The sequence below is a fragment of the Athene cunicularia genome, assembly GCF_003259725.1.
Source record: "Athene cunicularia isolate RWA chromosome 1 unlocalized genomic scaffold, athCun1 chr1_part1, whole genome shotgun sequence".
In the NCBI taxonomy this organism is placed as follows: domain Eukaryota; kingdom Metazoa; phylum Chordata; class Aves; order Strigiformes; family Strigidae; genus Athene; species Athene cunicularia.
The window spans coordinates 29111898-29132741 of NW_020799091.1; the positions used below are offsets into that span (position 1 = coordinate 29111898).

General features: G+C 39.0%; 2 protein-coding genes across 2 annotated transcripts in view; one reads left to right on the forward strand and one right to left on the reverse strand.

Moving 5' to 3' along the window:
• Positions 1-20844, reverse strand: part of RB1 (RB transcriptional corepressor 1) — an 89087-nt gene that overhangs the window by 17632 nt on the left and 50611 nt on the right. The window lies entirely within an intron of this gene.
• On the forward strand, positions 14561-17463 carry LPAR6 (lysophosphatidic acid receptor 6). The gene has a single exon (XM_026861223.1). The coding sequence runs from the start codon at positions 15188-15190 to the stop codon at positions 16208-16210; it is 1023 nt and encodes a 340-aa protein (XP_026717024.1). The 5' UTR covers positions 14561-15187; the 3' UTR covers positions 16211-17463.

A 20844-nucleotide genomic window follows, 5' to 3' on the forward strand; every position in this document is an offset into this window, starting at 1 on the left:
AGAAAATGGGGTTTTGGACAAAACTGCCTGAGTGCTGAAGTACACTAGCAAGTTAGATCCTGCTGATGCACAGGGAAATGACACAAATTTGCATTTAAAATTCAGCGCACTTCTATTTGGATGGCTCCTGAGGGATCTAGGAAAGCAGCGTTAATCTTCAAGTTTTAAAATCAGCAGTTATAAAAAGACAAATATCACAGGGTTAATATCACTGATCAAGAACTTCACACCCCATGGGAAGGCCTTGTGCTACACATCTATACAGTGAAGGACACATACTCAATGTCCAGTCTTCCCATATGCAGCCCCTTCACCACCCATGAAGCCAGAATTGGGTTTGAAGGCTCCTTGCAAGACCCATGATGGTAACCAGCTGCCTCAGAAGAAGGGCCTTACAAAAGCCATGCTGGCCAAGAAAGCATGCACCCAACTGGGGACTTAAAAACAAGGTTGCCCAGCTAAGACACAAGCATGTAGGTTTTGGGTCTTCATAAAGATAATGAGGAAATCAACCCTCCTTTTAAACTGACAACATTTAAAAAGTAACATATCCTAAAAGAATGTCAAAATTTTGAGAACATTTTGATGCTTCTTCTTTTTGGTGTTCAGTTATTTCTGAGTGTAGGGAGATGTGTTTATGAAAATCAAGAAATTTGCATGTCCTCTGCTGTCTGCTTCCTCTGTGCAACACTTGCTCCTTGACCACTTATCTTTCAGTTGTATTTCTATTGGCATATAATTAAAAACTGCAACACGTACAGAAAAGAATGTACATGACTCCCTGAAGTAATAAATCAGTGACATTAGACAATACATGAAGAGCACCTATCACCAAAGCAGTAAAACTGACTTAGCTGACAAGGTACATTAAATTACCAAATGATCAAAACCTGTGTTTCCCTTGATCTCATTAAATTACAAGTATCCTGCTGTTTCCACAAGAAAATTGTGAAATCTTTCAGTAACAAAGTGCTTTTCTATTCAAGCTCTCTAAATTTTTGTTGTGAGAAACTCTCAGTCACTTATTACCAGAGAAAAAACAAAGTTTCAGTGTTTCTGATTAATCCACTATGTTTTGCATCCTATTTTGAGAAAATCAAAGTCTTTTGCTCCTAGTTTTATTTCCTGAAACTTAAGGCAAATTAAATTAGCTTCTAAAGATTTTCTTTTTTTTTTAAATTCAGTTGGTCTTTTTGGAAGAAATTTCACTGAAATATATTCCCACAGAAACTTTACATTTTGTCAGTATGTTTTCCAACAAAAAGCATTTCAAGCTCTTTCTGCTAGTCCTACATTCAAGTTGTGGTATCTCTTTTATCAATTTCAATATAGCAGCTCACTGATCAGTGTTTTAAAAGACATCATACTAATTTTAAAACTTGATCATGCTGTGAACTAGCATTGTGCGTGATTTAATTCTGTTTGACTGATGTTGCATACAACCATGTCGAACTTTCTAGGGGTCAAGCAAATGCAGAAAGGTTGGGATGACTGGGAAGCCTTCCCCTCCCTCCAAGGGATTTTAAACTGACAGGCTTATAGAAGCCCTGCAAAATGTTTCTCTTTAGTTCTCAAACTCTAGGGTGTAAAGGTTGCACATTATGTAGCTAAAGATGCAGTTTGAAGTCTGTTGAAATTTAACAGCTTCTCCTGTTATTTGCTCTAGAAAAACAAACCTGAATTGCAGCTGAGCCATTTCTCCTAAACTTACCTTTCACATACTTTCTACTTTGATCATTTCCTGCCATCAGCACACAGTGCAATACTGAAGCTTAGCATGCTTGAACTGTAAAGACCTGGAGTAAAACATGCCTCTTGCAAGCATGAAGACTTCAGCTACACCAACGAACCGCCTTGAGCACAGCTATGACAAAAGCAACTAAAAGTGCATTTGATTGACAGGCCTGTGCAGGAAGAATGTGCAGATGCAAAACATGGTCAGATAGATTAAACAAAGTTCCCAATCCCAGTTATACAGATCTCCAAACACCTTTCTCACTCCCACCAGAGAAGGGAGAAAGACTAAGGGGCAGAAACAAAGGGTTCACTAAAAAAAAAAAATTTAAAAAAAAAAAAAAAAAATCAATTTTATGAACTCTACCATAGAGATGAGGTCTGAAAGGATTATCTTAAAAGTAGTAAAATTTCCATGAAATTAAAAAGTCTGTTCTACTTTAATAATGGAAATCTGTCTGCCTCAGAAAATTTCGAGAATAAAAAGAGGACTTAAAAACATAAGTTGACCTTGAAATGTCAACACATTGCTTCTGGTAACAAACCATTTTCACACTGATTTAGGTATATACATATAAATTATTCTGTGCATCTACACATTCCAGTGTTTTGCTACTTCAGAGGAAGACAAACAAAGAATGTATGGTAATAGCTGTCAAGTTTAAAGGATGCAATTTTACTCTGCTGTTTTCATTTTCACTGTAGAGAAAATGCCCGTTTCTGCTTTTGGCTAGTGTGGTATCTGTTATGGGCAGCTCCACAGACTTCACTACAAATATACTGAGGTAAAACCTGCATAGAAACCAAAGCAGTATTGCAGTCCAGTGCGTACCCACAAATACAGCAAAACAGCAGACAGAAGCCTTGCATATAAACATCCCTGTTTAACAAAAGCTCGTACAAGGCACCTCAACTCAGATGCAACAATCAATCAGTAGGAGTTCTATTATGGAGAGTTCTCTGTTGTTTGTCTTTTTTTTAACTTAGGTATCTAACAAGTTCCTCATATGTCATTCAGTGGGCATTTTCTATAGCTGTTCTGAAGCACATAAATCAATGTCTAAGCCACAGCAAAACCAAGACATGTTTTACTATTCACTGTCAATGAAAGAAGAGGCTGCAAATTAAGGTACTTCTGAAGTTAGACCCATAAGTGACAATCTCAAAGAACCTGAATTTATCTTTCTGCTGCCTGGCGGTCTATTCTAACTGCAGGTGACATGAGGTACCTGTAGCATATTTGTCTAACTCTCTACATTGGTTGACATGAGCTTTTGGACTGCAATGTGACAAGAAAATGGAAACCAGTACCAGTACCGAAGACAGCTGGCCCAAAGCACCAACCACACTGAAGTCAGTAAGAAAACTTACAGCATCTTCAATGGAATCCTGATGGGATATTTGTCTTACAAAGCTGTCATCCTTTATCACCCCTACTCATCTCAAACAGGAAAGCAGGACTAGGCACAGTATGTCTGTATTACTGCTCATTTTTATCCTCCTTTGTGAAAACTTTAATCGGGCATACATGGCTCTTTTTTATTATATTGCAAATATTATTTCAAACCTTTTACATGAAAATAAATTATAGGGTAGTAGACCAGAAGCACAGATCTCACTCTTAAGCTTAGCAGAGGATCACACAGCCAACACTAAGTTAATGTCTGGCCAAGAGTCAAAACAGTAATTTGAAAGCCTCAAAGTTGAACATTCTACCACAACACTTACAGCAGTTTCACAATTGGTTTAAACCAGTTCAAGTGCACTGGTGCTTCTCCAAGTTACACATCTGCACTTTCTGCTTCATCCCCTGCTTTAGCACAGTTACAACTATGGAAATTATGTATTTGTTAGGATTAGTTTAAAACCAAATATTTCTCCTCATTGAGCTGAGTATGCATATACACGCAGCACAAGGGAAGAAGCAGAGAGAGAAGCCTGAAGGGATGGCAGTGGGACTACTTTGGACAACAGCCTGCATTTAAACTTTTAAGTCAGTCATAAAAACCGTATCAGAACAATGAATTGAAGTACAGAGAGAGTTAAGGTAATATTTGTAAGCAAAAGTAGGACATTTGAGGTCTTTCCTAAATAATAGGTACCTAATCCACTTAATCTTAGCCCCTGCCCCAATATCAACCAATCTTTCTTTTCTTCTTTCAAACATGATGTAACTACTGAAACTTAGAACGAATGATTTTCAGTACTACTGCTTTTACCTCAGATTAGGAGGACTTGGGCATCCAAAAGTTAATTTTTTCCCATCTATACCACTGAACCACTAAACCACCACAGACAACAGCTGAGAAAGTTAGACAAACCCCAGAAACTTGAGTAAGGGGTGTGCAGGACAGTATATGCTTAGCAGATCTTGTTAGATCTCATTCTAACACCACCAATGGAAGTACCTGGAGGAGCCAAACCCTACTGCATGGACAGCTCACTGAGAACTGCCGGGAAAAGATTCTATTCTCAATGTAGTGCCTTTTTCTGAGGCTAAACAACCTTGTTTCAGAGGACTCGCTCTCTTACAGCAAAGGATGAGAAATAAGAGCACAAGACAAGTGTCTAACAAGAGCACTTGCTCAGAATATGAGACAAGGGTTCCAGCCTCCCCTCTCCTGCCAAGGTCAAACCAATGTCTCCCAGACAAACGCTTTGCCCCTTCCAGGAAGATTATTAATACAGATCCAAGTGAAAATGGTGCATTTGTGACAAATGTTCTCTCAAACAACCTTCAGACTTCTGTAGAAGCTCAGCTGATGAAAAAATGGCTCTGCCTCTTCTCATGTACTCTGTCTTTTCCATTTGAGAGCCTCACTCCACTCCTTGCAATATTCCAGCAGAAAAATTTAAAATATCATGCCAGAAACATGTTCTTTGTCCCTCCTACAAAGTTTTGACATTTCCTTTCTTACCTTCTAGGTATTAGTTGATTGCCACCCTGTAAATAAAACTGCTAAATGTGGTCAACAATGTAATAAAAAAGTTCATGAAGTACTGCATTTGTTTCATAAAACTTCAGGATATGGGCTGGAAGAAAAGAGCAGTTGGGGGAAGTCAGCTGAATTACTTGTAATTGCTGTTTACCAGTACTAATGATATGCTAAATGATCATTTAAGCGATCTTATGATGCAGAATTTAAAGAGGTTATTTGCTGACTTAAACATTTCGCAAGTTATAGTTCTTCACATTAATCAAGTCCAAGTTCTGCTTTTGGCAGCACTTCTCCCCTGACAAGCATTTTCATGTCAGTATTTATCTACACTAATTAGCTTACCAGCTTGAACAACTCTTATGGAACTTTTTTTTTTTTCCTTACTTCTTAACATTCCAGTTTTGTGAAGGAAACCAAGTTAATACCAGAGGTATTTTTTTTTAAACTATATGAATTCACATAAATCTTATTGAATGACTATGGTAAATTCTTTCAATAGCTTCATAATGTTATCCTTTATAAAAAAGAGAATAGGAATGTGACTGTAGGCTTTGGGCTATCTCTGACAAGTAGAAGTTAAAATCCTCTCATACAAAGTCAGATGCCTCCATTCAGTCAAAACTGCAGGAGGCTGCAAGCACTTGATGAGGTGATTGCAAGTAATTTGGCATGGGAGTAATATACATCCTCAAGAACTATGTGGATAAACATCCGTAATCCTGATATGGAACCAGCCTACCTCAGTCCTGGCCAGGGAATACATGTTGGGCAAAAACTTAAACTAAAGATCTGAAAAATAGAAAGTAATTGCCTTAGAATTAAACAAATGACAAATTTCTTTCTACAAGTTCTGTTCCCGTGACCCATTTCATCCTGTATGTCTGGCACAGTTTCCAAAATAATTCATGAAACTTCTTTCATTTCCTTCCTATTGTTCCTCATATTTGCTTGTTAAAGCAGCCGATTTATTTTTTTTTTAAATAAAAAATGTTTTGCACTTGCTAAGTATTCTGAATAAGAATTTTTAGTCATGGAACATTTGGCAAATTTCTGCCAACTTTAATTAAACTTTGAATATCTAAGATTTAGAAAGTATAAGCTTAAGTAGGGACAGAACTTGCCACAGTGTTAGGGAAAGCCGTTTGACTTATTTCCTGTGTATAAGGTGGAGAGAAATTTCAAATACTGACATTATTTCAATCATGTTTACAGACTGAGTAAACACTTTTTTAAAGTTAAAAAAAGCAGCAAGCTCAGTAACTCTATTATTTCATTCTAATTAAGGCATCTTCTCTTCCTACCTGACATTATAGAAATTCCTTTCACCTTATTCCTATCCATAGAAAATCATGTTCCTAAGATTGTTTACTAATCCTTTTTCCATTTTCCTTCCCTCTGAACATCAACATCCATTTTTCAAGCTTTTCGTCTTTACAATTCTCTACTCTTTTCAGCCTATCCCTTTTAAACCACTCAATCCATAGACTAAAGCACGAAAAGATTTCATGTTATCTAACCTCTACTCACCTACTGTAAGATCAACTAGACTTACTTATATGTCATAATTACCTGATGTCTAACATACACTCCTAATACATGATGCCATGCTGCCTCTTCTCCAGGGAATACACTGCAGTATACATTAAGTTTTCCTGAATTAATCTGTAACTCCAAACACCACCTCAGGATATATCTGTTATAAACTGACAACTCTCCATGTCACTGTCCTTAAACAACTGTACAATGCCTACTACACACACTGTAGGGTCCCTGAAAAATACTGTACTACACAGTAGCAGAACCATTTTCAGTTATCTTTCAAGAATTTCCTATCTTGTCAAGTGGGCTCATTAAACTACTCCGAAGATGCAATGGAAATGGTGATTTTCTTTGTGCAAAGTAATTTCTTCCTTACAGTGACATTATATAAAGGGTCAGAGGCTTAAATCAGCAACGCCCAACACATATACATGCACATTGTTCATAACTAGACAAAATGAAGAATCTAAAGTTGAAGCTGCAGGGAGGGGTAAGCAGGTGTGGCATTTCTTACCCACTCTTGCTGCATAATATTAGAGGGAGGTGGGGGCCACTATTTTAAATGTATCAGATAACAAATGGACCTATTCATAACATCCAATTACTTCTTGCTCACTCTGGATATCTTTATAATTGTGTTCTCAGAAAAACTTATTTTGCACATCAAAACTTTTGAGAATGTAATCAAAACTTGCTGCTGGGACTTCCCATGAGTTACATAAAAAATGCAACTCAAGAACCTTCATGCAAGGATCTATCAGTCATCTGTTAGTGGCCTGTAACTGCTCACATGTATTTACAATACAAAAAAACAAACTGCATATTCCATGACACCATTTACATAATTCCAGGTAAGCCTAACATGCTCATTACCATTAACTGGACCTCTGAGATAATAAAGCTTCTTTCACTGTTTGACACCGCACACTTCTATTAGTGCTATGACAAAAATTACTTTCAAACTTGCAATATTGTGCTTTAAAAAACTAATCCCGTATTTTCAATCTCTGTCTCAACTATTGCGGTCAACAAATTGAATACTGCCAAGAAGCAGCTCTAAAATGTAAGCAGAGGGTATATAACACAGAATCATCTAGGTTGGAAAAGACCTTGAAGATTATCCAGTCCAACCATTAACATCACACTGACAGTTCCCAACTACACCAGATCCCTCAAGCGCTATGTCAACCTGACACGTAAACACCTCCAGGGATGGGGACTCCACCACCTCCCTGGGCAGCACATTCCAACGCCCAACAACCCGTTCTGTAAAGAAATGCTTCCTAATATCCAGTCTAAATCTTCCCTGGCGCAACTTGAGGCCATTCCCTCTTGTCCTATCGCTTATTACTTGGTTAAAGAGACTCATCCCCAGCTCTCTGAAACCTCCTTTCAGGGAGCTGTAGAGGGTGATGAGGTCTCCCCTCAGCCTCCTCTTCTCCAGACTAAACACCCCCAGTTCCCTCAGCCGCTCCCCGTATGACCTGTGCTCCAGACCCTGCACCAGCTTCGCTGCCCTTCTCTGGACACACTCGAGTCCTTCAATGTCCTTTTTGTAGTGAGGGGCCCAAAACTGAACACAGGAATCGAGGGGCACCCTCACCAGTGCCAAGGACAGGGGTCAGATCCCTTCCCTGTCCCTGCTGGCCACGCTATTGCTGACACAAGCCAGGATGCCATTGGCCTTCTTGGCCATCTGGGCACACTGCTGGCTCCTGTTCAGCCGGCTGTCAATCAACACCCCCAGGTCCCTCTCTGACTGGCAGCTCTCCAGCCACTCCTCCCCAAGCCTGTAGCGCTGCTGGGGGTTGTTGTGGCCCAAGGCAGCCCCGGCATTTGGCCTTATGGAAACTCCTGCAGTTGGCCTCAGCCCATGGCTCCAGCCTGTCCAGGTCTCTCTGCAGAGCCTCCCTGTCCTCGAGCAGATCAACACTCCCACCCAACTTGGGGTCATCTGCAAACTGACTGAGGGTGCACTCGATCCCCTCGTCTAGATCATCAATAAAGATGTTAAACAGGAGTGGCCCCAACACCGAGCCCTGGGGGACACCACTCATAACCGGCCGCCAACTGGATTTAACTCCGTTCACCACATTTCTTTGGGCCCAGCCATTCATTTTTTTACCCAGCACAGCGTGTTCCCATCCAAGCCATGAACAGCCAGTTTCAGCAGGAGAATTCTGTGGGAAATGGTGTCAAAGGCCTTACTAAATTCAAGGTAGACAACATCCATAGGCTTTCCCTCATCCAATAAGCAGGTCGCCCTGTTGTAGAAGATGATCAGGTTTGTCAAGCAGGACCTGCCTTTCATAAAACCATGCTGACTGGGCCTGATATCATGTTTTCTGAAATGAAATATTCTAAAAACATCTTCAGAACTTGTATGACAAATTCCAGTACAGAGTTCTGCACTTTTCTCCATCACTGTGCATGGAAAGCTTTTCCCAAAACCCTGTTCCAGAAAGCTTTCAGCAAAATCAAGCAAAACAAGAAAGAGAGTATCAAGTTAGTGGTATTTCTAAAGATGTTCCCATTTTCCCATTCTCTTAAGAAGTTCCCCATAAGTTAGAGTATTTAGAAAGCCTCAAGTAGACTTGTAGGTATTCTGAAGATTTATATTAGGCTAAGGGATACTGTGACAGCTGAACACAGTCCCAACAGCAGCATTTCAGATCTGAAATTCCATTTCAAAGGAGAGGGTTCCAGCTAGGAAAGCAGCAGAATATAATTATTTACTTTTTAGTTACTTACAAATTATTAATCAACATGTTGGTTTTCCTTTCTGCCTAGCTTTTACATAGTATTCCTTAAGCAAAAAACATGTTCTCTGTAGTCCTCTTCTCTTTATAATGTTAGTATAGGAAGCAGCAAGGAAGAGACTTCATATAGCTAACTGATGTGGTTCAAAAAACCTGCTTACTCACCCATGGACATACAACAAATATCGTGAAGTTGCTTCAGAGCTATGATCTGACTAAAACCTGCATTTCTTAAAGCATGATTGTCATAGTCTTTGCATGTATTTTGAAGAACAAAGAACTAAAGCAATCATTTGTTCTCAAGTTATTTAGAGAGACTGCAACAACAAAATATTTTTACTATACACCTATCTGGGTATAAAAGCCCTTCTCTCCTTGAATCCAAGACAAAAAAAACAGATTCTAGCAGCCTAAATTTAGACAGGAGAAATTGTTTCCTCTTTCTGTAAGCAGGAGAGGAGCAGTTGTGTTTCCTATAAAGGAAACTGAAATACTTTCTATTTTCTCTTTAGAATTGTTTCAAATGCACAGAAATTAATAACTCTCATCTTATTGTGAGCTTCCCTTTCCCTTGTTAAGCAATTACACATACAGAGAAATTATTTTAAATTAGAGAACATAATAGAGTCACAACCCAAATACTTTAGCTTCTCTTGCCTTTTTTTAGTATTTGAAAAATTTTTGGCAGCTATGTATGTGAATATAGCTAGTAAAAGAAAAACTTATCAGGAAGACTGGTTCTAGAAGATCAGACTTACAGCAGAAAATATTTACAGTTTTCTTTTACCTCTTACTTGTAATTTAACTGTGTAGTTTCATTTGCATTAAGCTAACAAGTTTCCTGATATGGAAGAGCCTTTGACTGGCTATGCAATAGTCACCCAGGATTAGTCTGGCTAAATAAAAATAGTCTGTTCACCATAAGTCTTATAATACTCATTTAAAGACTTACCTATTACACTGGAAAATTTGTAATGGGGGGAAAAAGGGAATTTTCAGTGCACTAACTACTTCACACTGTCTCCATGGGTAGACACCATCACTGCATTTTAAGGTGGCAGTAAACCACTTACCAGAAGCAGTCTTACAGTGATTTATGAGTGTCTGAGCGGGCAGTTTCTGAAAGGTAGCTCAGAAGATCGAAGTTCCCAGCCCTGTTTTCTCTGCACCTACTTCCCCATAGACTTAAGAGTTGAGTCAAGTGAAGTCTCTTAATAGATCCTTTTGCTTGGCAGGAATCTAATCTAAAAACACAACATTTTAATCTTCCTACATATGTATAACATGCACTAGCCACTGTAATTATCTCAGTATCATATTTAATAAAGTGTTCTCCATCCAAGGTCTTAAAACTATATTTAACCATTAAGATGGTCTCACATCCCAGTGAGGAAGTGAGCAAGCTCTTACACAGAGGGAAGCTAAAGCACGAAGTCGTAAAAAACTTTGCCAGGACTGGAACAGAAAATCTGTGGCACAGCCTGAAACAGATGTCCTGGCTCCCAGCCCTATGTCTCAACCATAATAAATTCCTTCCTGTACACACACACACACACACACACACACACTCAGAGAGAAACTTCAGTAAATAGACTAAAAATGCTAAAACCCATTAAAATGATTGGATAAGTAATAACACTTAGGGCAAAGAAAATAACGTCTTGCCAGGGTTTGTCTTCACTGCAACAGATAGCTCGAGTTCTTTTGCATAAGCTTGCTTAACCAAAGTGAGAACAAATACCCGTACTGTGGCACAGTCATGCCTCTAAAACCAGTAACATTAGTTACAGAATAATGGAGTTACATACAGCGTTTTGTGTGTCTGACAACCTTCAAATAGCAATGCATACTCTGGCTTTGGGAGCTCTGTAAGAATTTATTACAACATTATTAATGTTGAAATTGGGGTTTTCTACTAAAGTAAGAGTGAGCTTTCAGTAGTAGCATCAGTGCCAGGCCAAATGCAGTACACAAGACAAGTTCAAAATGCATTTCACCTTTGACTATAACTTCTGTTTGAATCCAGAACTGAAGAGTAGAGTAACACCAGAGGAACGCACAACACTGGTCAAAACAACTCCAAAGGCCTGGGAAGCCTTCCAATATTTTACTTCAGTGAAATATTTCTCTACCACTCAACTTGGACCTCTTAAGGAATCCTGTCTGTGTCCTAAATGAGAGCCCGTATCCAACTCTGTGGCATCTAGGGGTGGGAGAAGGCAGCAGTTGTTGGTGGCAGAGTATCCTACAGCTGCTCTACTAGCACACTGCTAGGGTTATGACCCTCAGTTTAACGCTGGAATAGCGTTACACACAAATTTTAATTTGCCACACAAATCAAAAATTGTTCAAGGGTGTAAAGAGTCCTAAATATCTAAACCAGTATCAAAACTCATATAAGCAGAGTTAAGTGGTAAACTGACTAACAAAGTGTACGAAATCTGTTCACTGCTGAAGTGAGAGATGATTTCAAGCATCTCATCAGCACTTAGCTTTAAGGAGCCCAATGCTCACCCTGCCGTCAATGCCTCTTCAAGAGCCCCAGGAAGCCTGTGGTGGAAATGCCGTCTTTGCTCAACTAGCACTAGCAATAAATGACAGGTCCTAACTCATTCCCATCTCTGATGCAGAAAGGCAGACAGCACTTACATATGCATCTCCCCGCAGTGGCAGCATTGTTTCCTTTGGAGAAAAGAACCCCTCAGCATCCAGGGCCCACCCTGCAGCTGCTTCCTCCTGCCTAACCCTCCTCCCCATCCCAAAGGAAAATATGTCCATGGTGAAGGAGCTTAAGCAAGGTCATTACCACATCAATTCTTCCTCCATAACAACTGATAAACACTTTTTTTATTTTTGAAAGCATTGGGGCTTACTGAAGGCTTTTCCGAATCTAACAGCACAGAGCCCAACATCTTGAAGCATGATCCAACTTTTCCGCTAAAGTAAGAGCTTTAGTAGCATCAGTGCCAGGCTATACGCAGTACACAAGACAAGTTCAAAATGCATTTCACCTTTATCTATAACTTCTGCTTGATACCAGCACTGAATAGCAGGGTAACACCAGAGGAACACACAACACGTGTGATGCGTGCGATGAAGTTTCCTCCCTGCTTGCTCTGGAGCCCCGCCAGAAGGGAGGCTGCTCTTGACTCCCACGGCTCCTGATGCGCTAATGCGGGTTCATCCGATTGGAGAAGCTCACACAAATTAAAACGCTGCTTGGTAACAATCAGCCACATCTAAATCAAGAAAATGGGTATGCAATTCACCTTTGCCATTCACGCTTTTACACCAAAATCACTCAGACTGCCAGCTCAATCATACCTCCTCACCAAAACATGGTATGAAGTAAAAACCTGTTAATTCAGGGTTTTCAAATTTTCTTCCACAGGTGGAGATGCTATTTCCCTGTAGCTGAATGCTATTTCTGGAAGTATACAAATGTCAGTTAGCTCTTCAGTTAGTGCAAAGTACATATACTGTTTTGCACCAAAAAGGTGCAGGGGCAAGAGAAAGTCCCAAAGACAACAGAAGCATATACCCAAGCCCTTAAAATACAGCTCAGTAGTGCCCACGTTCATAACAGGAGCAACGACGTGGGCCACAGCATGACAGCGGCTCAGACAGATGAACTGAAGGCTGAGGATGCACCTTCACTATTGCTCTGAAGCACATTTACCATGGCAAAATGGACAATGCACCAGGTCAAGCCATCCCCACCCTGTCTGTGCACACACACCTTTGTCCAAACGGAAAATCAAGTACTAGCAAGAGACACATATGCATTTCCATTAGTTTCTCTCTCTAAATGAGAATTATCGCTTGAGGTTTTGACATGTGACGTCAAATTTCTGTACTTCAGGGGTTTTCATTCCAGTAACTGAGCCTGCCCCACACAGTTTTCCTGTGCAAAAGGTGGAGCAGGAAAACTGAGCTCAGAGTTCCCACAGCCCAGTGCTCTTGCAGAAGTTCCCTTTCACTGTGCAAGGCTGCTGAGAATAGAAACAAAACTTAACCACATGTGACAACTGCTTTTGTGAGGAAAGTCAGGTAAGGCAACTTTATGCTAAGGTACAAGCTAAGTTGGACATACAAGAGACTCTGCCAAGCTCACATTTTCATTTCTCGCTTAGTAGTGGAAAATGCACTATACTTTATAGTTAAGAATGAACTTCAAAAGTAGTCAAAAAGTTTTCTTGTGGTTACAGCCTACTGAAGTGAAACTGCTTGATTTCACCTTAAAAATCAAGGTGAAAGCATTTCACAGACAAAACTTACCAAAAAAACTTGAAATAAACTAAGCAAAACCCATTTTTGCATGTTCCTGAATTTGTCTGACATACCTTACATTAAGAAACTATGCCAAAACCCCTGTGAAGTGCTATTATTTACTCCTCTTTACAGCAAGACTAGAAAGGTTTTGCCCAGAGCCTTGCTCAAGTACAGCTGATTAAAATCTAGTTCAAAAGAACCATGCCACCCAGCCAGATATTAAGAGATTTGTTATTCTAAGACTTAGAAATAGACTGGTTTTGATGCCAGAAGTGAGTCTATCCAAGCTGTTGTTAAATAAATGAGTCTGTCTAAACTGAGATTTATCTCATATCTGCCCCTAAAGGCAATAAGAGTTGCTTTTTTTAATATTTACTTAACAATTTAATTAGTTACAACATGTTTTCATTTCATTAATCAGTGACTAATGGGAGTATTTTGTGCATATGTGGTAACTGGCCCCCTTTAAATTTTCAGAAATTATTGCGTAGCACAGGATTTATTTTAGTATATTAATTCTGTGATTACATATTGAAAAAAATGCTTTCTGTACCACAGAATTTTAAAAAATTTTTTTTTTTTTTTTTTTTTTAAACAAATCACCTTTCTGACTAGAAATAGTTTGGGATATGCTTTTTAATATGGAACATATTAAAAACTTCTCCTCCCATTGCAACATATCTCAGTCCTAGGAACATTCTAAAGCAACCCAGAGGTTCATAATATTTAATGCTCTCAGTAATTATTTGTTGAAATTACTGAATTACCTATCAATGTTATTTGTCCCTCCTGCGGTTTGTAATGGTGTACTGACGGAATCAAGACAAAACTGTTCAGTTGATTTCTTGTAATTAACATGTTAGCTATCACAAGCAAAGATACCTATCAAAAAAATGTAACGTTAATTCAGTCCTACATAAAATACAAAATCCTACAATTACTATGATCTCAAAAAAATCGCCAGGAATTTTAAAGTTATGCGAAAGTTATTCAGACACTGAAAAGCCTTCTCATAAGTGAAAAAAAAAAAGATTTTGCAATGAAGCTTTCAGACTCCAGCCACATTGACAAAGGACCTTTCAGGGAGTGCGGAAAGAGTTAACAGGAGGCTGCAGCTGCAGCAGCAGCACTCTGCCGGTGACCATTTGCAGCCTGCAAGGTACTGTCCTAGCAGAACCATTATCAGATTAGAGGAAAGCAAACAAACTGAATTGAAACCATTCTTCAGAGAGTCCGACCTCTTCTTCCTGTGATGTCACGTTACAAATTGCCTGAGCTCTTTTCTCTCCTCTTCTCTCCAGAAGGAGCCGGGCTGGCGAGAGGCTGCTGGGGCGCAGGACGCCAGGGCTGTGCTCTGCAGGCACAAACACGCTCTGGAATTTCATTTTCTGCCCTCGCAAGCAGCTTCAGCTTGCTTCCCGCCCCGTGGGGCCAGCCAGCGAGCCAGTGCTCGCTCCGAGGAGCCGGAAAGCTCGTTTTACAGAAAGAAGGCTGAGCGAGAAACGCAAGTGCCGACACTTCACTGCGCTCAGGAAATCGTTTTCGAGAGCATATGGTCCCCGCACATTTGGATGGACGAGACTTCGCCACCACGACCCGCACCCAAGAACAAGGCAGAAAGTTCTACAACGGCTTCATCAAATCGAGGGGGAAAATGGAACTAAGCAAGCTTTGGGATGACCTCATCTGCCACAAATGAAACGGTTTTTGACTTTCGAAGACCGGCTATGTGATTACAAATAGCACTTGGAAGAGAAGTGACCTCCTGGTGAATACTGCTGGATATGTACACCCCTGCTACGGAGCTTGTGTTTCTTCTCTGAAGGTTTACAGTGCAACAAACTTAGCAAAGCACACAGTTCTTCTGGAATTCAGAAAAAAAAAGTTGCAATAAAAATACCAGAGAAACCTCCAAATCACAGGACTTTTAAATATACCATTATAATGGTAAGCTCTAATTGTTCCACTGAGGACTCCTTTAAATATACTTTATATGGGTGTATCTTTAGTATGGTGTTTGTTCTTGGCCTCATAGCAAACTGTGTTGCTATCTACATTTTTACTTGTACACTAAAAGTACAAAACGAGACTACAACTTACATGCTTAATTTAGCAATATCAGATCTGCTTTTTGTGTTTACATTACCCTTCAGGATTTATTACTTTGTAGCAAGAAACTGGCCATTTGGAGACATTCTCTGCAAGATTTCTGTCACCCTCTTTTATACAAATATGTATGGGAGCATTTTATTTCTGACTTGCATAAGCGTAGATCGATTTTTAGCTATAGTACACCCCTTCCGATCTAAGACTCTCCGAACCAAAAGGAATGCAAAAATTGTCTGCACTGCAGTGTGGATAACTGTGTTAGCGGGCAGCACACCAGCAAGCTTTTTTCAGTCTACAAACCGCCGTAATAATACTGAACAAAGAACATGTTTTGAAAACTTTTCAGAGGACACATGGAAGACCTACCTATCCCGGATTGTTATCTTCATTGAAATAGTTGGGTTTTTTATTCCACTCATCTTGAACGTGACCTGCTCTACTATGGTCTTACGGACTTTGAATAAACCGCTTACGTTAAGTCGGAATAAATTAAGCAAGAAAAAGGTACTCAAAATGATTTTTGTCCATTTGGTGATATTCTGCTTCTGCTTTGTGCCTTATAATGTTACCTTAATACTTTACTCCCTTATGAGAACACAGACCTGGATTAACTGTTCAGTGGTAACTGCAGTCAGGACTATGTACCCCGTCACTCTGTGCATTGCCGTTTCAAACTGCTGTTTTGACCCTATAGTCTATTACTTTACATCAGATACAATTCAAAATTCAATAAAAAAGAACAGGTCCCCTAGACCACAGGACATCAGATTCTCTGAAAGGCCAGTTTCAGAAAACTTCATTCAACACAGCCTTCAGACTATAAAAATGAAAATATTTGACAGTGACTCTACAATATAAACTGTATTAAAAGACTACTGGGACTAAACTGGAATTAGAAGCCTGCACATTTCTTCAGCTGTGGAAATATATTCTGATATGTAAATATTACGCTTCCTTCACATCAGAAAAGTTTATAAGACTGTAGAAGTGTTAAGCATAATAGTACACAGAAAAAATATTTTAAGAATTTATGTCAAATGTCTGTTCTGACAGGTTGTATGTTAGAAATGAACTTTCGGTTTTGGATTAGGTTAACCAAAGTCCAAAGACTTGCCTGTCAAGTCAAACACAAACAAAAGTAAGTGGGTTTTTTTTCTGAAGTTGAAGTAATTGCTCATTTTTAATAATGATACCTGTTTCCAAGTTACTGAGAACAGGGATGAAACTACCTGGTTTACACTGCAGGATCCACTTGTTGAGGAAAACAGCACCATACTGATCATATCACTTCAGCTACTGTTCGTGCTCTGGAGTTTCCTCTTCTCTACCTTACTCCTCCCTCCTGTCTTTCTCCCAACGCCTTCCTTCTTAAGGACCATTACATTCACAGGAGGCTTCAAACAATGGGCTCCAACGACTTAGTTTCTCCCAAGTTTATCTGATAAAACATATGCTCTCTCCACAAGCCTGGCCCCCATAAAGCAATTAAATCCTCTGGTAGTTTAGGGCATCTGGAAACAACTCAGATAAACTGGTTTTTCTTCTCACCTCTGTCTCAGATGTCTGTGTAACTATAACAAAATAACCTCTCTTGACTGAAGTTGTGTTTTAGGTACAGTAGTACCACTTTATTAAACTATTTTGTGAGAAGTTCTTCAACTCAGCATAACATCCTCTAAATAAGGTAATTCAATCTCAAAGTAGTAGTTTCTTAGAAAAGCAGGAGCTCTGTTAACTAGAAATGAGCATGTGCATCAACACAAATATTTCTTCTAGGAAACTATCTGGTGTCCCATAAAGAAATTCAAGACGCAGTAATTTTTAGAGTGAAACTTCCGTTCAATCTTTGTGGCCTAGAAATATTTTATCATGAGCATTTAAAATTTCAAATTATATTTTCTTGCAAACTTTATAAAGTATAAAAATAAATTACCTGAGTCTACATGCTGGCAAAATTAACTGAGATACTTTGAGAAGTCAAAAAGGAGAAATCTATGTATATAACTGTTACAAACAGGAATATATAGACTAAAGTGCTTTAAAACATCCTGCTATGTATGTTTCCCAGCTATTAGAACACTGTATATATTTTCCTCAAAAATAATTTAACATTGCTGTAAAATTAAATAAATATTTTAAAGGTAACAGCAAGTATTAAGTGTCGGTTTTTCCTCCCCCCCAAAAATGAAGTCAAGAATAAGAAGTGAGTTAAAATGAGTTTGCACTTTAGATTTAGACTAGAAAATTCTGTACATTTTCCATATGCCACTGACAAATCCAAAGTTCAAAAGCCAGATACACACTCAGATCTCAATGCATCTCTCTCTAAAGAGCCCATTTAATACTAGGCTCCCTCCAAAGGCTTTGGGACTAAAGCCCTTAATGTCACTGCTGGGCTATGTTTCTAGGCTACTAGTCTCCCTGAGCCTGGCAAAGCTGTTAGCTGGTTGACTGACTTGTTCAGCAAGGCCTCTCTGCATTACAGCAGCGAGCACCCTGGAGCCTCACCCTAGTAAAGAGCTGCTGCTCTTTCTGAGATTACAAAACTGCAGGGAAAAAAAATTTTAAAATCACTGACTTAAAAGCAGAACAAACAAATCAAGTCACATGTATGGGTAGTCCCCTTCAAACCAGATTTTCCTTGGTGTATTAGCTCAAAGAGCCTGGGGAAGCATGAAGAGTAGCTCTTTATGCCTTGCACTCACTCTCCAGGGCAGCAGCTTCTCCTTTTTGCTACAGCATAATGCAACACAGTACAATAGCTTGATATCTTGAAACTGTTTGAGGAAGCTTAGTATTTTTTATTATTAAACATAGTTCGCTCTTTCCACGGGGAAGAAACAAACAAGCAAAAAAAAAAAACAACCCAGCCAAAAAAAGCAGCATCTGTAACTTAAAGAATCTGACCATTACTTGAGAAATTCCTGATCTGATTCAGGGGGAGTGAACCTGTACCTCCCACAACAAGCTGATATAAAGCCAAGCTACCAGCTATTCAGGACTGGATGAGTTTTTCTCCACCTTTTCCAGTTCTGCAACAAGATTATCCTGGACAGCTGTGGATGAAGCAACGTACATTCCTGAACAGCTGCACTCCATCCCTCCGCTCCTCCCTCTGATACCAACTCTTCTGTCTCTCAGGTAAGAGTTTATGCCAAAATTTTAATCTACATGAGGAGTTACACTCCAAATCATGCCTAGGCATCTCAAATTAAAAAAAGCTTATATTGTCAGAGCTCTTGAGCATCTGAATGTGCTGCATCCGGTACTTCCTAAAAGTGCTGCATCTGCATACTTCCTTTACTTGTATGCCTATGCAGGGGCGGGTACGAGTTCAGTTTCAGGATCAAAACTTACAAATTTGTTCTTTGTAGTCTGGTTTCTTCATCTACAGAGTGCAGGTATTGCACACTTACCATAAAAATAAAAGCAGTGAAAATTCAGTTGATTCCAAGCATTTTTTGATATAAACCAAGGCAGGCAGCCGCTGGTAACTAGATAATTAACCAGCAGTTTCAAAAGACAAGGAAAAAGAAACAAACTTTCTATCGACACCTCTGATTTACCTCAGCATGTCATTACTTGCAAAATATTTCCCATTTCACACTTTCTATATTCATCTGGAAATTTAAATTTCTGCCTTCCTCAGGAACAGAATGCAAGTCAAAGTTTGTTTCACTCAGTATATATGTCTTTGACATTTAAAGAAATACCAAGACAAATACATCTTTTTAAGCACTTTTAGATGAAAAATATTTAAAAAGCCATAGACGATACCTCAGTCAAGTAAGAAATCAACCTCCAAACTTCTATTTCTAAAAAAGTAACCTCAGTCACAGAAATGCAAAGACTGAAAAAAAGCTCACGAGATCAGGTAGAAGATATGAATGGCTATACTGGATCAGACCCCAAACACTCAGCTAATCTACAATCCTGTCTCCAACAGTGGCAGAGACTGGATACCTGGGAAAGAAGATAACAGTAGGAGAAGCATAACACAAGGCTTTCTCCCATCCAGGTGCTGTCCCACTTCACCAGTTACATCTCGGGACTTTCCTTGTCAGATTGTGTTTGTGTGTTCAGGAACACTAAAAATTTATCTTTTGTGAGCTTGTCCTGTTTCCCTCTGAACTCATGTAAACTTTTTAACATTCACAGCATTCTGCAGTAAAAAGTTCATATTGTGTGTGTGTCTGTGTGTGTGACAAAACTAAAAGAACCAAACCTTCTGTTTCAAATTCATTTGTTTCATTACTGCCTCCTCATTTCTTCTGCAAGAGGCAAGGAGCATTTGATTGCCATTCAGCCTTTCCATATCACTCCTGATTATACAGTCTTCCATAATCTCTTGCAAATGAGAAAGTGATTTTCATTTTTAATTTCAACCAGCATCATTGCCAAAGATGAGATTTTCAGAAGAACTCAGATAAAATTACAGCAAGGTTCACTTTGAGACTGTTGATTTTGAAAACCCCACTTGAGCATAGCATCCTCTAGCATTATTTATTCTTACAAGTTATTTTCTAGGATTTTTATCCATGAAGAGTGATTTGCTCATAGTTTTCCAGAAGTAAATGTAGTATTATAAGGTGCCTGCACCTGGGCAGACCTGTAAATCCTGACAAGATCCCATTTTTGCTAGACTATTATCGTTTATACCTCAGGGTTACTGGCATTTGAGCATCACTGACAAAATGAAGTAGGATACATTTCAAAAGCTAAGGCAAAATGTAAGTCAGGATGATTCTAAATCTAGAAGCTGTAAATACCTGGACTGCATCTATTATCCAATTACAGTGCTGAAAAAATTCTATAAATACAACTGACAATCACTGAATTAGCACATTTTCAGAAACTACTCAATAGAGCTCATTAAAGATGAATGCAAATTCAGAAAGCCACACCTGCAGAGCCTAATACTTCTGCAAGAAGTTGGATGAAGTAGTTTGTTCTAAGCCTCTGCTTTGACACTGAAGCCTTTTGTATTTATCACCTCCCTCCATCCAGTTCCTGTTACACAATTGCTTATAAAGCAAGTCTAATTTTTCCCTGTAAGGAAACTGAATTTACCACAAAATTAAAACAAGCAAAAAGAACCCTGTACACATAATTTTATCTTCTACAAAACTTGCTATTTTGTTGAAAACTAAAGATTCCAGAACTGACAATTTAGATTTAAAATTATTTTTACTATTTAACAGTCTGTTCACTCTAGTTATTCAAAAATAAATGCTGTCCTGCACTAAAAAAGAAGTAAATTTTCTACAGTTTAAACATGAGAACCAAACCATAAGCAATTATAAAGGCAAGTCTCTAACAAGAAGTTCCCACTTCTTTATGAAGAGATAAAAGAATATTTTTACACACACAGAGCTTTAAGATTTGCTCTATCTCCATCTTTTTAAACAGTGAGTTGCTGCCTTAAAGTAAAAAATTCTTAAATAGCAATGCTAATAACAGAGGGCACCCAAAATTAATGTCATTATCTTGGG